Source organism: Lithobates pipiens, unplaced genomic scaffold, assembly GCF_037356315.1.
Source record: "Lithobates pipiens isolate NorthernLeopardFrog02 unplaced genomic scaffold, aLitPip1_a1.2 Scaffold_1, whole genome shotgun sequence".
Classification (NCBI taxonomy): Eukaryota; Metazoa; Chordata; class Amphibia; order Anura; family Ranidae; genus Lithobates; species Lithobates pipiens.
The window spans coordinates 210,132,064-210,150,592 of NW_027507685.1; the positions used below are offsets into that span (position 1 = coordinate 210,132,064).

At 42.1% G+C, this 18,529-nt stretch overlaps 1 protein-coding gene across 1 annotated transcript in view; it reads right to left on the reverse strand.

The window, feature by feature from the left end:
• Positions 1 to 652: 652 nt before the first annotated feature.
• Positions 653 to 18,529, reverse strand: part of LOC143982536 (cytochrome P450 2A5-like) — a 71,015-nt gene continuing 53,138 nt past the window's right edge. Inside the window, exons 7-10 of the mRNA XM_077481369.1 lie at positions 17,557 to 17,698; positions 7,679 to 7,866; positions 5,400 to 5,541; positions 653 to 1,756 (exon numbers count right to left, since the gene is read on the reverse strand). Coding sequence (XP_077337495.1) covers positions 1,575 to 1,756; positions 5,400 to 5,541; positions 7,679 to 7,866; positions 17,557 to 17,698 — 654 coding nt within the window. The 3' untranslated portion in view covers positions 653 to 1,574. The remainder of the gene's footprint in view (positions 1,757 to 5,399; positions 5,542 to 7,678; positions 7,867 to 17,556; positions 17,699 to 18,529) is intronic.

Below are 18,529 nucleotides of genomic sequence, written 5' to 3' on the forward strand. Positions count from 1 at the left end.
TTGAGTTATTTTGAGGGGACAGCAAATTTACAATGTTAAACAAGCTGTACACTCACTACTTTACATTGAAGCAAAGTGTAATTTCTTCAGTGTTGTCACATGAAAGGTATAATAAAATATTTACATAAATGTGAGTGGTGTACTCACTTTTGTAAGATACTGTGTATACAGTATCTCACAAAAGTGAGTACACCCCTCACATTCTTGTAAATATTTTATTATTCCTTTTCATGTGACAACACCTGGTTGATGCCACACACGCTTGACACCATCTGAACCAAATACGTTTATCTTGGTCTCATCAGGCCACAGGACATGGTTCCAGTAATCCATGACCTTAGTCTGCTTGTCTTCAGCAAACTGTTTGTGGGCATTCTTATGCATCACCATTTAGAACAGGCTTCCCTCTGGGACGACAGCCATGCAGACCAATTTGATGTAGCATGCTGCGTATGGTCTGAGTACTGACAGGCTGATCCCCCACTCCTTCAACCTCTGCAGCAAAGCAGGAAGCACTCATACGTCTATTTCCCGAAAACAAACTCTGGGTATGATGCTGAGCACGTACACTCAACTTCTTTGGTCGACCATGGCGAGGCCTGTTCTGAGTGGAGTGGAAAAAATGATCCGCACTTCGGTTGTTGCTCTTAAAATTGCTTCATTTTATTGAACAGCCACAGTGAACCAACGCAAATTAAGTCAGTTGACACGTTTTAGCCTATAAGGCCTTAGTCATAACCACATTACAGACATAAAACTTTGAAATAAATAGTAGCTCTAAAGATCACAGGCTTCACCCATTAATTGTCTTAAGTGACCGCAGGCAACTATCCAAAAAAGAGAATCAGCTGCAATACATATAGGGTGATCCATGTGTATGCCACTAATTTTCACACACCTTGTGGTGATAATATGCACATGTATGTACACACACGTGCATACATTCATACACATATGCATAAGAAAGCAAGCCATAAAATTCAAAAAATATTAAATAAAAAAGATGAAAATAATAATCCAGGTATGTGAAAGACCCCAGAAGAGAGAAAGGAAAAAAGAGAGGAGGCTCTGGGGAGAGGCATTCTTAATGTAAGTGCAAGTCCAGGTCCCAACTCAGGTTTAACCCCTGAGGCGATCTAGTTTTTAATCTAAAAATCCACCATGCTTCCCTCCCCAGTACCTTTCTCTCCCTATCACCTCCTCTGGGCAAGTGAGACAACCATTATATTCCTCTGAGGCAAAATCAGAAAAGATCGCCCTGATGACATTCTCTAAAGTGACATGTTGCATTTGAAATACAGTATGCCTTACTGGGCAACTTGATAAAAGAATTCAGTGGTTCCGACAATTCTATACTTTGTAGCAGTTACCAGGATGAAGCTCATTATAATCCCAAGCTCAAATATTACATGTACAATAAAAAAAAACAAGTTCATTTTCAGGAGCCAGCTTGATCTGCCCAAATACAAGTAGAGTACCGAAAAGACAAATTTTGTCATTTCATCTGCCTTAGATGTTTAGCAGCAGATGGAAGGACTTCTTCGTGTTCAGGACATGGTAGAAAAAGTTAATCACTAGCGAGGAATGAAGGCCATCTTGTATGGCTTTGGTAGATTCCCAAGTCCAGATACATCAGGACTGAGATCCAGATCCTCTCTGGAAAGTTCAGGCTTCAATAGAAAATTCTGTAAGATTGTAACTACTAGAAGGAAAATCTCCATTCGGGCCAGAGCTTCTCCCATACAGTTCCTCTTTCCTGTGGCAGAGTAAAGACGGTTGATATTATTTACTTGATAACCCAGTCAAAAGTGAAAATTAAAGCTTTAAATTAATGTAATAAACAGTCTGTTTGCTGGGCCCTAAAAGCATTTTTAATGTTTAAATCTGCAGTATTCTTTAAAGTGAAATGAAAAATGAACAATTGCCTCAACCTTTAACCCTTAATGTTGATTCTGTCTGCTCTTTCCTTCCTCTGTTATCTGTGTAGCAATAACCCCTGAAGGAGCTGCTGGTTAGATTTAGGCTTACCGTTACCTCCTGTTTTCCTCGTTATATGTCTAGGGGTTCCCATGGTTGATGGTCCAGTAACTTAGAGACTGACAACAGATCCACCTGAATGGATTTTATTTTCAAAAACGTAGACAATGAACAGTCTCTTAAATTGGGATCAGAGGGTTGGAAAGGAAATTAAGGTACTCTTAGTGTCAAAGTCAAATTGTTGAAGAACTTGCTCACTTTGACTGCATCCAGAGAATAGCCATTCCCAACTGGATGATCACTCAGGTTGGACAGTCCCTCTCTCACAAGGCCTAGCAGCCAACAAGGTGCTTACTCAGGAACAAGTCTCTGCCACAGACGTTGTTGTAGAACGTACAAGATAATGTCTCTGCCACAGACGTTGTTGTAGAACACGTAGAGAAAGTAAGCTTGAAAACACTTGTAGGATACCTGGATCTTTCAGCCAGCTTGGCGATATCCACAAGACCAGATTCTCTTGGTTACTTCAACCCTTCCAGGCCATCACTAAGAAGCCAACCAATATATGCTCTTCTGAAGAGTTGTTCTGGACCGGAACCCTGAACCACGTGATGTCCACATCTTAAATACCTTCTCCCAGAAAGCACAGTGAGAGCGCCACTCCCACTGGGTAGGCTTCGAGAGAGAGTAACTTAAGCACCTAACCAGACTATAGTTGCATGCCTGCCACAAGAGACAGTGCCCCTTGTGGCCAGGCTGAACATCTCGCAGTCCAGTCAGACTGATGCTGAAGTCTAATTTAGACAATTGTACCCAAACCAAACTGCAGTTCAGGAAAAATGCATAGCGCGTGATCTTCAGGGACCGCCGCTACATCTGCATGAGTCACTTCACTTAGTTTATCTCAACACCAGGCAATCCTCAGAGAGAGGGAATTCAGCACACAGAAGGTGATTGGCATCTTCAGTTGTGCATGTTTCCCTATTAGACTGTGTAGAGGGGGTATGTCCATTCCCTCCAGCATAGCTCCCAACTGTCCCTGATTTGGAACAAAGTCCCTCTGTCCCTTTTTCCTCCTCATTTGTTACTCATTTTGTTCTGATCTATAGAGTCTTATATAAAATTCACTTTTTATCTTTCAAAAAGTGTTCCCTGGTGCTAAACCTTTCATCCAGTTTCTAAATGGCTGCATTTGTAAATGTCAAAAGGTAGTATAAAGGAATAGTAATGGTAAAAATTAGCACTTGTGGGTTTAACTAATCTTTTTTTTCCGTATAATTCTCCTTTAAGGGGGCGTGACAAGGGGTGTCTCTTATGGCTACATACATTTGCTATTAGGTGTCTCTAGTTTCCATTTCAGAAATTTAGGAATTATGTCTCCAGGTATTGTATTACACTTAGTTCTCTACTATGTGCTGTGCAGAGTGTGACCCCCTGCTTTCGGGAAGCTGAGAAATAACCTTTGATCTGTGTACTTTGAACAGCTATAGAGAAGAGAACATCTTCTGGAACTCCCTATCTCCTACTCTATCCACCTTTTGGCAATCCCTGAAAACCCATCTCTTTCAAGAAGCCTATCCTGATTCTAACTAATAAACGTTCTTTTTACTTTGTCCATCAGCTCATCAACCACAGTTATTAAATTTTGTATCACTTGATCCTCCCTCTTAGGTTTGAAGCTTTAACGAGCAGGGCCCTCTGATTCCTCTTGTATTGAATTGTATTATAACCATACTCTCTGCCCTAATTTGTGCACAAACTGTTGGCGCTATATAATATCTGCATAATGATAACTTAATATAACTTATTCCTGTGCATATTTTTCCATTTGACATTGAATTATTTGTACAAAATATGCATATGTTAAACAAAAGCAGAAAAATCATATAGTGTATATATACAGTATTTTACAAAAGTGAGTACACCCCTCATAAATATTTTATTATATCTTTTCATGTGACAACACAAACAAGAAATTACACTTTGCTACAATGTAAAGTAGTGAGTGTACAGCTTGTATAACAGTGTAACTTTTCTGTCCCCTCAAAATAACTCAACACACAGCCATTAATTTTTAAACTGCTGGCAACAAAAGTGAGTACACCCCTAAGTGAAAATGTTGAAATTGGGCCCAAAGTGTCAATATTTCGTGTGGCCACCATTATTTTCCAGCACTGCCTTAACCCTCTTGGTCATGGAGTTCACCAGAGCTTCACAGGTTGCCACTGGAGTCCTCTTCCACTCCTCCGTGATGACATCATGGAGCTGGTGGATTAGACCTTCGGTTTGAGGATGCCCCACAGATGCTCAATGGGGTTTAGGTCTGGAGATATGTTTGGCCAGCACCGTCACCTTTACCCTCAGCTTCTTTAGCAAAGCAGTGGTCGCCTTGGAGGTGTGTTTGGGGTAGTCATAATGTTGGAATACTGCCCTGCGGCCCAGTCTTCGAAGGGAGAGGATCATGCTCTGCTTCAGTATGTCCCAGTATATGTTGGCGTTCATGGTTCCCTCAACGAACTGTAGCTCCCCAGTGCCGGCAGCACTCATGCAGTCCCAGACCATGACACTGTCACCACCATGCTTGACTATAGGCAAGACACGCTTGTCTTTGTACTCCTCACCTGGTTGCTGCCACACATGCTTGACACCATCTGAACCAAATAATTGTATCTTGGTCTCATCAGACCACAGTACATGGTTCCAGTTATCAATGTCCTTAGTCTGCTTGTCTTCAATTTGATGCAGTGTGCGGTGTATGGTCTGAGTACTGATAGGCTGACCCCCCCCACCCCTTCAACCTCTGCAGCAATGCTGACAGCACTCATACATCTATTTCCCAAAGACAACCTCTGGATATGACGCTGAGCATGTGCACTTAACTTCTTTGGTCGACCATGGCAAGATGTGTTCTGAGTGGAACCTGTCCTGTTAAACCGCTGTATGGTCTTGGCCACCATGCTGCAGCTCAGTTTCAGGGTCTTGGCAATCTTCTTATAGACTAGGCCATCTTTATGTAGAGCAACAATTATTTTTTTTCAGATCCTTAGAGAGTTCTTTACCATGAGGTGCCATGTTGAACTTCCAGTGACCAGTATGAGAGAGGGAGAGTGATAATACTAAATTTACCACACCTGCTTCCCATTCACACCTCAGACCTTATAACACGAATGAGTCACATCACACCGGGGAAGAAGATGGCTAATTGAGCCCAATTTGGACATTTTCACTTAGACATTAATTGCTGTGTGTTGAGTTATTTTGAGGGGACAGCAAATTTACACTGTTATACAAGCTGTACACTCACTAATTTACATTGTAGCAAAGTGTCATTTCTTCAATGTTGTCGCATGAAATGATATAATAAAATATTTACAAAAATGTGAGGGATGTACACACTTTTGTGAAATACTGTACTTTCTTACCTGCAGAAAAAGGCATGAAGCCACCGTTCTTTTTAAATTTCCCATTGTCATCAAGAAAATTCTTGGGGTTGAATTCATTAGGGTACGGAAAACATGCGGGGTCTTTTAACACCGTGGTAATCATCGGAAAAATGTTAGTGTGCTGCAAAAGCAAAGAGAAAAAGCTGAGCAAAATACCCAGTGCAGATTATAATTTTTAACCTGCTTAAATTTAAGAGGAACAACACCGCAACTGAGCCCCACAAACTTAAAACACCATTTAATTAATTTTTAATAATCAAATCAAACCCCCCCCCCCCCCCACATCCATCCACGTCTCTATGCTTTATTTTGTTGATAAATCAAATCATTTTGTTGATAAATAATCATTAAAAACCAAAAATAAAATTGTATTTCTAGCTGCAGCCATCTTGAGTAAGGGCAGATGATTTATGAAGCATTTACTTCCTGGAATTCATATGCCCTTATGGATAACCAAATTTAGGATCTGTAAAAATGCCACAAAGCATCGATACTAAAACATATAAAGAACCTTATATTCAAATCACAAATTAAGGCTATATCTAATCAGTAAACATGAACATTTGCTAAAAAGATTGAAATTCACCTTTTATACCTAATTTAGACAAATTGACTGAATATTGCCTTTTACACCTAAGCTAACAAGGTAAGGGCATTTTTAGAAAAACGATTTAAACAAATTCAACCCAAAATTTCCTTTTTATTCAATCCTATAAAAGGTAAACTTGTGAAAACCTAACTCGTGACAACCCTAAATGTAGCTAATTTATTTAGAAAATTGTATGCAACTCTTTGTAACCTCACAGGGTCTATCCCCAGAGAATGATTGCTATTCCCAAACAAGAGATGCCACCTACTGGCCCAGGTAATTTCTGATCAAGCTCTCTGTTAAATACAGATATAAAAATATATACTAAACTCCTGGCCAACAGCCTGCAACCCCTTATATCCCAACTAATACATCCAAATCAGGTTAGATTTATCAATGGCGATTGCACTAGGAGATGTACCGATCTAATACAGTGGGGCTGACCATCACGAATGCCTTCTTATCTAATGCCTCTACCTATCTTTAGATGCAGAGAAGGCATTTGACAGAGTACTGAACACTGGAGGTATTTTAAAGAAAAACTCGTCTTTACACAACCTTTACAAGCTGGCCCAAACGACCCGTTTCCCTCACTAACTTGTGAGGCCACTGGATGTGTGGTATAAACTGTATGTAGCTGCTGCTATATAAAGGATACCACATTGTGTTCCAGGTGAGACTTCTTGTCTCATACCTGGAACACAGAAGAGTCTACTGCAGCGGTGTTCAGCAGCTCAGATTCTAGAGTCAGAGGCAGGTTGATGATGTCACAACTTCTGCCAATTAGAGGAGGGTTTGTATTCATTGCTAGAATATATTGCTTATTTTGATTGGCTGAGCGCCGTTGTGGTAGACTCTCCTGTGTTTCGGGTGTGAGACAGGAAGTTTTGACTCGCACCCGGAACACAGTGTGGTATGATGTAGGTAGACCCAGCTACATACAATTTATACTGCGCATCTAGCGGCCTCACAGGTTAGTGAGGGACATAGGCCAAGATGGCCCAAACACACTATGTAAAGTATGTGGAAAGATGGAGTTTTTTCCTTAAATTAGTACTGAACAAATTTGGTTTTACAGGATCTTTTGGAGTTGTTCTCTTAGCACTATTGTCCCAGTGCTAAAGTTTAGATATCGGGTATGCTAGCAGACCCATTTTTAATAACCAGTGGCAAAAGACAAGGGTGTCCCCTTTTGCCCCTTGTTTTTGTCTTGGTTATTGAACTAATAGCCAAAGCTATTTACTCCACATCCTAACCTCAAAGGTCTCATGGTAGGCATTTTGGAGTACAATATAGAACTCCTAAATTCATTACCCATCTTGCATACAATCCTCACAAACTTTGGCTCTCCTTCTTTATAAAAAAAATAAACAAATCTAAATAATTTATGCTACCTATACACCGTTTGTCATCATTACAAAAAAGTCTCTTGGATCTCCTTTTTTCCTGGTCATACAACTCTCAAATACAATATCTTGGCATAAAATTGGCTTCTCCAATCACTGACATTTTTAAGACTAACTACCCTGCCTTACTAAAATTTCGGAACTATGTAAAGATTACTTATCCAAATCTACAATTTCTTGGGTGGGAAGAACAGCTCTTACCAAAATGTAAGTCAATGCTTGACTAATAAACTAAACATGCCATTTTAGTATCAGACATTTACCTTGGGTATATTGTATCCTCTAAACTCAACATCTCTTGTAGTTTTCCGAGCCGCACCCATTGGAATTAGGTCCATGAATCGCTGCATTTCATGGATCACAGCATCTGTAAATGGCATTCGATTTCTGTCTTGCATTTTGGGTATTCGATCTCGACCAATGATGCAATCAATCTCCACACAGACCTTGCCTAATGAAGATAGTCGATAATGACAATTGTGCTACATTTTAAAGGAGTGTTTTTTTTTCTTCCCATTATACTTACCTAGGTGGATGCAGCATCGGCCCGATGCAACATCTGTCCCCCGGTGGCTCTGCACTGAGAACCAAGCCATCGAACGCTGCCTATTCTCTCGGCTCCCTGAGAGGAGAGCTGCTGCCTGTCAATCAGCATCTCTCCTGCTCTGCTCCTCCAGCTTACTGGAGCACTGAGCTGTGGAGGGGTGGGGAGAGACCATCTCAACCTCTCTGTGGCTCACTGAGAGGCTGAGACAGCCATCAGTCCAGACACCTGGCAGGTCCACACTTCCAGAGTCGGGATGATGCGGTGCCTGGACTGATATAGGTGAAGTCAGCAGAGAGCGGACTTCAGACCACTCTCTGCTGAAAAAGGGTCAAGGGAATGCTAAACAAATTCCACTCCTCTGACCTATAGGAGAAGCCCAGCCTAATAAACTTAGGCTGGACTTCTTCGTTAAGGATCCTCATTAGTCTGCACAAAAAGGACAGAAAGGCTGGCCATAATAACACCCATTACAACCCCCAAATCTTTTTTAGCACATGAGTCACAAGATGTTCCTTGACAAATTCATTAAAGTTGATAACTGTAAATGATTTCTCCACTTGTCACCTTAGGAACATGAAGATCACCAATGCAGTGTATGGGATATGCAACAGGGGCTTCTTGGCTGTCTGAAATTAACCAAAAAAAAAAATATAGATATATCTCAGCTTACCAGACCTTAGAGATGATGGCGTCTTTTCTTTTCATATTTCAAGCTAAGTACATTTTCTGCAAGCTCAGAAAATGCCATGGTCATCTAGCCAGTGGCGTAACTAGAACCTTCAGGGCCCCGATGCAAGAAACCATGAAGGGCCCCTGAACCCCAGCCAGGGCCCTTCCCTCCTGGTATCAGTATTTATTTTTTATTATTTTTTTTTTATTTTTAGGTGCCCCATTGGGGGACTGTCCCTAGGCAGGATGGGGTCCCCATCCCCAGAAGAGATGAGGTCCTTTTCTCCAGGGCATATGAAGTTACTGCCCCCAGGTGAGAAAGGGTCCCTGTCCCCAGGGGAAGGGGGGTCCCTATCCCCACGTGGGGGTCCCTGTCCCCACGTGAGAAGGGGTCCCTGTCCCCAGGGGGAGATGGAGGGGGTATGTAATTGTGTGTGGGGGATGGGGTCCTCTCACTCACCATGACCAAGCTGTAGGCCACGCACTCATCCATGTTGGCCTGGGTTCCATCCAGTGTGCTGGACGGGTGATCAGCATATCTCCCAGAAAGACCTTTCATCATCTGTCTATGACGGAGGAGGAGGGGGGGCTGGCAGACAAGCCTGCAGTGTCCTCCGGGGAGCCGGCTCTCATAGGGCTGCACTGCATCTGTGTGCTTAAAGTTTGTTTACCAGGGAGAAGTAGCAGTGCAGTGTGGGCCAGACTCGGGGTGGGCGGGACTCTGGCTGGGGAGAACAGACATCGGACTGAGCGGCAATGCATGGAGCAGGAGAGGGGTACTCTGAGGAGCCGGCTGAGGACACAGGTCATGCGGGGAATGTACAACTAAAGAGCAGCCATATGTAGAGGGCGCTGCATGGGCCCCCTGCATCACTGGGCCCGGTTGCAGTCGCAACTGCTGCACCCCCTATAGTTACGCCCCTGCATCTAGCTAAAGATGCATTGTTCTTGTCATGTCCTATGTCCTCAACTGAAATCTCAAACAAATGTAGGGACCTGGCCTTAAAAGAGAACTTAACTCCCTCATTTAGCTTTGCATATTTCTAATCCTTGTGCTGCTAGCATTAGTAAATAGATATGAAATTATATCACTTATTTGTTATAAACTCTTCTTTTACATTTCTTCAGTTATTTCCTGGTTTCTGGGCCTATGCAAATGATATCAAACATCCTATGAATCTTCAAGAGAGGAGGAAATCTTTTCTCAGCTAAGAACACCCTCCTGCCTGAGCTAAGGGCTGATGGATTCCAGGAAACAAATGCTACATGAGTCATTTGCCCTTATTGAAGATCAGAAATCAGGAGGTGAGTTTTCTTTGAATAATAAACATTATTTAACTGCTTCCGGACCAGCCGCCATAGTTTTACTACAGCAGGCTGGCTCCCTTGCATGAAATCACGTTACTGTACGTGATCTCGCAAGGTCCGGATAGCAGGTGCTGCACAGCTGGGGTGCCGATGCTCATGGCCAACGGTCACGATGACCGCCGGTCAGGAGCGATCGTGACCAGGAGACACAGAACAGGGACGAGTGTATATAAACACACATTTCCCTGTTCTGTTCTGACAGAAGTGACAGATTGTGTGTTCCTGTTAGCTAGGAACCACGATATGTCACTTCCTGTAGTTAGGCCCTCCCTCTTCAGTTAGAATCACCTCCCAGGGAACACAGTTAACCCCTTCACCGCCCCCTAGTGTTAACCCCTTCAATGTCAGTGACATTTTTACAGTAATGAATGCATTTTTAATCCACTGATCGCTGGTTCCAAAAATGTGTCAAAATTGTCCAATGTGTCCGCCATAACGTTGCAGTCATGATAAAAATCGCAGAACGCCGCCGTTACTATTAAAACAAAATAATAATAAAAATGCTATAAATCTATCTCCTATTTTGTAGACACTATAACTTTTGCGCAAACCAATCAATATACGCTTATTGCGATTTTTTTTTTTTACCAAACATATGTAGAAGAATACATATCGGCCTAAACTGAGGAAATACAATTTTTTATATATTTTTGGGGGTATTTATTATAACTGCTCTGGTCAGGAAGGGGTTAAATTCTGCTGGGGCTGAAGTGGTTAAATAGCATTTTTGGTTTGTGGTGCTCAGATATAGTGTAACTTAATTCCACTTTAAGTTGCAGTATATATAGTTATATCTCTCCAGGTTTCTTCTGAGCTCAGGACATTGAATATTTCTGCTGTTGCGTTGTCTCGAGTAGTTCAGGGGTAACAATGCATATATAATGAGTTATGAATACTTATGTCTCAGTCGATTACTGAGGGGTTTAGTGCAGTGATGGAAGCTGAGAAGAGATGGTAAATATTTGAAGTAATGCCCTAGAGTGGTCCTTCCCCCCTGGACTACTGCCTGGGGAGGATGCCACATTGAGAGGGGGTCTTTTCTTCATAAACCTTGCCTTGGCTGGGGAATGTGAGAAGGCCTAAAGAATCTAAGTTGCTTTACTGGAGGGTATGTCCAGAGAGAGAAGCTGAAGCAGGAGGATGTCTGCCTCTGCCTGCATAGAGCATCTTTAGATAAACTACAGTACCTTGCGAAAGTATTCGGCCCCCTTGAACTTTTCAACCTTTTGCCACATTTCAGGCTTCAAACATAAAGATATAAAATTTTTATTTTTTGTGAAGAATCACCAACAAGTGGGACACAATTGTGAAGTGGAACGAAATCTATTGGATATTTTAAACTTTTTTAGCAAATAAAAAACTGAAAAGTGTTTCGCAAGGCACTGTACACCAGGAAGACGGCTACCTATACGAAGCATCTTTAAAAAAGTTTGCTATGCTGATGATCTTCGTGGAAAGTTTGGGAAAAACCGCTGCCAGAGGACACTGCATGGAAATCCCATTGCTTGACATTTTAAGGTAGCTCAGATAGGGTCAAATGGCAGTTACCATAAGAAGGTTGCACTCCAGCAACTTATAACTTACCTAAGGAAGTATGGAATTACCTTCAATCTAAGTACAACAAACCTAAAGGTTTATCTTGGTTTTATACCCTTTTGCAGAACAAAGTAAAATTCTCTAAAACATCACACATGACTAATTGGTAAAAAGACTTGGGCATAACTCCCACACTGAATGGAAATATGTGATCCAAATACGTTATAAATAGGGCTGTGAAAATTAAAGATCAATTCCTCGATTAATCATTAATTTTTTTGATCAATCAAAAATATTTTGATCGATTAAAAATTCTTTTGACCTGTACTCACCTCTCCGCCGACTTCCCGGGCCTTCCGGGAGTTCCGCCTCTGTCTGCTAATGACGGGAAGGGGGGGAGGAGTCCAGTGACGTTGAAGTTTCTGATTGAATGTAACATGTACGGCGGAGGAGCTAAGCATGACGCCACCCGCTGCTGCCCTACGGAACTAACACGATTGTCGGCTTTACATGCTGTGTTTTTATCAGCTTTATGTGAGTAGTTTGTGTTTGAACACAAAAATTTAATCTTATACTTAAGCGGTGAGCACTTAGATCTTTTCTTTCTACCCATGACCTGAGATTGTGAGAGAAGTTTATGGTCCGTGTTAACCCTTTTGATACCCGCATGCATGACCACCTGCTTGCACAGGGGTCCATGCCATAAGGTGAGAGTGAATAGTTAGACAGGAGGTGGAGGGATTGTCACGCTACTGTGGAAAAAACACAACACGTCGGTGCTACAGTTTGAATTTAAAACGTTTGTGTAAACTCTGAAGTTAAGTCATGGATTGTGGAAACTAACTAGTGTCAGGTGATTGTATATAGTGTATACCACATTTACCACTGACTTATACAGAGTTGCAATGCAAGGAGATCAGCTAAAAATAGTTGGATCTGTATGTGCATTATAATTAATCGAAATTAGTCGATTAATCGATTAAAAAAAAATCGATTAATCGAACACGAAATTTTTAATCAGTAACAGCCCTAGTTATAAATACTCCCACTGCACAAATCACTGGGACAAAATGTTAAAACTTTTACACTCACATCTTACACTGGTTAGATTGTCTCTAATTTGCCGTACAGAAACTAATACTTGTTGGAGACAACGTGGAGCTAAAGGAAGTAAAAGACACATTTTTGGGACTGCAAAAGCATAAGTAGTTTCTGGAATATAGTTCAAGTTAATATCTTCTGTAACTGGCTTCTTTATCAGACCAAACCCTCAACTGATCCTTCTCAAACTTACCCTAAAAACAAAGCAACACAATTTAGGAGCATAATAAGCCACATTCTTATTGCAGCTCGATTAACCGTCGCAGCTAAATGGAAATCCACACTAGCCCATAACATTAAGGAAGTCATTCGAAGAGTATCAGCTCATTACTTCTATGAGAGGTTCTTCGCCACTCAATCAAAACAATCAAACATGACTCAAACCTTTAATAATCAATGGGACTTTGAGGTCTCTAAATTTGCTGAAAATGTATAAACGTAACAATAGATAAAATATTACTAAGCCAGATAGAAGTATGTTCTCTTCTATGGTACAGTCTTTCATTTTTCATTTCAGTTGTACTTTTTAGTTTTCTTTATTTTATATCTTAGATTTTACTAAACTGCCAATACAATGGCAAGCCTACTGGTGACAGTACTACATGGCATTTATTATACTTCTGATAACATATTGACATTCCGGTACCATATCTACAGTTGGGACAGTGGCTTCCACATTGTGAGGTAGGAAGTGTGGCTCATGCTACTATTGATAACTGTGCTGGTATGTAATCTGTCGCACTAGATTTATGTTCCCCTCTTTTACTTTAAAAATAAAAAATATTACAAAAAAAATTAGTTTTATTACTCACATAGGTACATTATCTATATCAGTGATCTGCCTGATGTTTTCTGCTCATCAACTATCCTTATTGTAAAGCCGCGTACACACGGGCGGACTGTATGGCCAACTTAGTCCGTCAGACAATCCGACGGACAGTCCGTCCTACTTTCGAATGAACGGACTTGACCACACACGGATGCACAAACAGTCCGTCGAAGCTTGCGCGATGACGTGTACAGCACGTATGACGGGACTAGAAATAGGAAGTCCAATACACAGCAATGCAACCTTTCGCCGTGTAAATCCTTTCTGAGCATGCGCCATACTTAGTCCGTCGAACTAGCCTACTCACGAGCGGATTGTCCGCTGAAACCAAAGTACGACGGACAATATTACGGAAATTCCAAAATACTTAGTCCGCCAGACTGCACGCTGAAAAAGTCCGCTGAAGCCCACACACGAGCGGACTGTCCGCTGAAATGTGTTTCGACGGACTAAGTTGGCCAGACAGTCCGCCCGTGTGTACGCGGCTTTAGAGTTATTATTGTTAGAGTATTTTATGTGTAGCCCAAGACAATCCATCTTCTTCCAATGTGGCCCAAAAGGGCACTCCAATCTTTCCGCCGGACTTGGGTTTCAGCGGACAATACGTTCATCAGTATGCTAGTCCGGCGGACTAAGAATGACGCATGCTCAGAAGCAAGTACGAAAAAGGAAGCTATTGGCTACTGGCTATTGAACTTCCTTTTTCTAGTCCCGTCGTACGAGCTGTACGTCATCGCGCTAGCAAACGCCGGACTTTCTGTGTGTCCGTGTGTGGCCAAGTCCATTCGGTAGAAAGTCCACCGGACTATCCGCCGGATTGTTTGCCGGACTAAGTACGCCGGACAATTCGCTCGTGTGTACGCGGCATTACTGACACTTTTCACAGATTTTTGGGAACCAGTGACATTATTACAGTGAACAGTGCTGAAAATATGCAGTTACTGTACTGACAGGGAAGGGGTTAACACCAGGGGTGATCAAAGGGTTAAGTGTGTCCCTAGGGGGTGCTTGCAAACTGTGTGGTAGATGGACTTACTGGATGTACACAGAGATCCATGTTCCTGCTTAGTAGGAACAGAGAGAAAGATACAATTCATTAGTAAGACCTCTTGTGGAATATGAAGTTTAGTTTTGGGCACCAGTTCTCAAAAAGGATATTGGGGAGCTGGAGAAAGTGCAGAGAAGGGCAACTAAACTGATAAGAGGCATGGAGGAGCTCAGCTATAAGGAAAGATTAGAGGAACTGAATTTATTCACTCTTGAGAAGAGGATATTAAGGGGGATATGATCATCATGTATAAATATATAAGGGCAGGGGTCAAGTCCTGGAGAAAAAAGTGTGGGAACTCCCACCCAAGATCCGCTCCCCCACCCAAAAAATAAATAAAAAAATGATACACTCATATTCACGAACACTTCAAAAGTGGTATTTTTCATCCAATTTTTGTATTGTGTGTATGAAGCTTAACATTACAGAAGTACAGAAGTACATAAAAAAAAAAATCCTCAATACACACAAATACGGTAATTCTCTGAATAATCAGCATTCATTCAATTGTGCTTCTATGCAAATGTGAACATCATGTTCTGATCTTTATTGGGGAATGTTATTTTGTATATAGAGTGTTTATGTGGTGAGTTTACACTTTTCAATGAACAGAGTTTGGATAGCACAGGGATAAACGGAAAGTCATAAATTAACTGCACATTATCTGGACAGAATGCTTGGGGAGATAGTGATGTGTTCCTGCTTAGGAGATGTATGTTAGCTTGGGGGGCTGCAATCTCTGCAGGGGCTCCAACACACACTCACTGCTATTCCAACCCTTCACATATTTCCCCATAAACTTCCCTCCTGGCATGAAACTTTGCCAGGTATTGTGCTCAGCTAACCACCCCAAACTGATGTTCCTCCCTCAGATCACCTCTCTCCCTGCATGTCCTGTGAGCAGAATGGCTGTGCTCCTCCTCTGGGTTCTCTCAGCATATGGCACTGAAGATAGAGGAGGGGGGAGTTCAGCGGGACACACAGAGCAAGTATGCAGAAGACAGAAAATCAGGAGGGGCCGGCGGGGAGGAGCGCATCATGAGAGGTCTGACTAAATGCAATCTCTTAGCAGCAGGGACCTGATCTACCCATCAACTAGCTGTGATTGACAGGTAGATCGAAGCGGAAGCTGTCATGGGGCCCCCTATTGGCAGTGCCTGAATGGTCAGGTGTGCGGCAGTTACTATTGCGAGCTGTGTCGGCGGCTTCTGGTGTAGCACCTGCCACACAACTCGCATACTTCAAAGTCTTGCAGGACACGGCTGCTAAAGGGAACTGAGTTCCTGTTGTGGAAAAAGTACAGGAACTCCGTTCCCATGTGTTCCCGCTGGACTTGAGCCCTGTATAAGGGGTCCATATAGTGAACTTGGTGTTGAGTTATTCAATTTACGGTCAACAACGACAAGCTGGCACTCTTTACGTCTAGAGCAAAAGAGATTTCATCTCCAAATACGGAAAAGTTTCTTCACAGTAATGCCGCGTACACACAATTGCACATTTTGACAACAAAACCGTGAATTTTTTTCTGACGGATGCTGGCTCAAACTTGTCTTGTATACACACAGTTGCACAAATGTTGTCAGAAATTCAGATGGCTAAGAACGCTGTGAAGTACAACATGCTTGACGAGCCGAGAAAAATGAAGTTCAATAGCCAGTGTGGCTCTTCTGCTTGATTCTGAACGGAATTGTGTACACATGCTCAGAATTTCAGGCAACAAGTTTTGTTGTCGGAAAATTTGAGAACCAGCTCTCAAACATTTGTTGCCAAATTCCGACAGCAAATGTCCAATGGAGCCTATACATGGTCGGAATTTGACAACAAGCTCCCATCGAACAGTTGTTGTCGTAAATTCCGACAACTTTTTTTCTACATGGCATAAGAGCTGTGAAAATGTGGAATAGACTCCCTCCAGAGGTGGTTCTGGCCAGCTCAGTAGATTGCTTTAGGAAAGGCCTGGATTCCTTCCTAAATGTACATAATATCACTGGGTACTAACATTTATAGGTAACGCTGATTCAGGGAAAATCTGATTGCCTCTCTGGTATCAGGAAGGAATTTTTTCCCCTGCTGTAGCAAATTGGATCATGCTTTTCTGGGGGTTTTTCGCCTTCCCCTGGATCAACTATGGGTGTAGGATTGTGTATATGGGATTGTATGATATTTTTGTAGCGGTGGCTGCTGAAGAGCACGCGCTATGTGTTTTTCAAAGTTAAAGTTATGCCTAAACTGCAGTTTGGTTTGGGTACAAGACTTCAGCATCAGTCTGACTGGACTGTTTATATGTTCCGCCTAGCCACAGGGGGCACGGTCTCTTCTGGCAGGCATGGAACTATGGTCTGGTTAGGTGCTTAAGTTACTCTTTCTCAGAGCCTGCCCAGTGGGAGTGGCGCTCTCACTATGCTTTCTGGGAGAGGGCATTTAAGATGTGGACATCACGTGGTTCGGGGTTCCAGTCCAGAATGATGTTCTGACTTCAGGGTCCTTCTGACCAACCCCCAGGAAGGCTATGGCCTGGGGAGTGGATCCACCCAATTTTGATGTCTCTGGGCTGGCTATCCCGAGGCAAGGAAACTAAAGAAGGATTCTGAGGTGGTTGGGTGCCATCTCCAGTTTGGGAGAGACCCAGTGACTTCAAGCATTCCAGGGGAGGACTCTTCAGAAGAAGACCACGTACGGGTTGGTTTCTTAGTAAGAGCCTAGAAGGGCTGAGGTACCCGAGAGATTCCAGTCTTGTGGATATCGCCAAGCTGGCTGAAAGATCCAGGTATCCTACGAGTGTTTTCAAGCTTAGTTTCCCTATGTGTTCAACAGCGTTTGTGGCAGAGACATTAACTTGTATGTTCTACAACAATGTCTGTGGCAGAGACACATTAATTACTGTTCTCTTAGCATATGTAACTCTTTTATTTAATTCATTTTTTTTTCTGTATGACTTCCTCTCTTCCTCTTTTCATTTACTGCTAAAAATGGAATCCTATACATTACATAAGCTAACAAGAGCAGAAGTGAAGAGCCGAAATTTATATAATATCACACATACCAAAGACATCTGGGTTTTTCATAAAAATAAGAAGAATGTAGATCAGAGTTGTACTAATGGTCTCTATGCCAGCAAAGAAGATCTGCAGAGTGCTGTTCACCAGGTTTTTGATGTTGAATTCAGTGTTGGGGTTATTCTTGTCCTAGGGGAAGAATCCAAGGAAATATAACAATTAATACTAAGAGATCCATCTCTGATCACATTAAGTGAGCTCACTAGCATCTACTATAAACTGAAAAATCCAGTATGGTGAACGGAACTTAAAAAGGTACTGTCACCCTGCCCATGTAGAGCAAAGTGACATTGTCTCTGCAAAGAGTATTCCCCCTTATGCAAACAACTTTCTAGCACACTCATGCAGCCTCATGCCATTCAGCAGGTGAATAAGAAAAATTTTATAGCTTTGGCCAGGACAATAGATAAGGGAAAATCTTCTGGGACACCTACAGTATATGAGTAAAAACTGTCTAAGAGTGTGATCTCTGCTCCATTAACTTTCATTAGAGGGCAGGTGAAACACCAGAGGTCTACTTGCTTGAAATCTGTGACACATATTCACTAATTCTGATGAGAATGCACCGCTGTCCTGCGTCACACATTTTACAGAGCCTGCCTTGTAAACTACAGAGGGGTAGACTGCAAAGTACCACAAGATATGCAGTCCTTCAAAATCAAAAGTAAACCAAAGGAATGAGCAGAGGAGACGCTGCACAGCATGCAAGGGAACCCAGGAATTTGTGGAAAAAATGACCAGCAGACAGGCAGCAATCAAACCTGAAAGAGGATTATTAAAAATAACTATTGTTTGTATTGTTATTAGAGTGCTAATGTTATAAGATATTTTATGCTATGATGATAGATTTCATTTAAGGACAAATCCAGATCTAGGAGTCCATCAAGACTGAGAGAGAGGGCATCTTCAACCTAGAAAAATAGGCAACAACAACTGAGGTCCCAAAACACCAGGTAGATG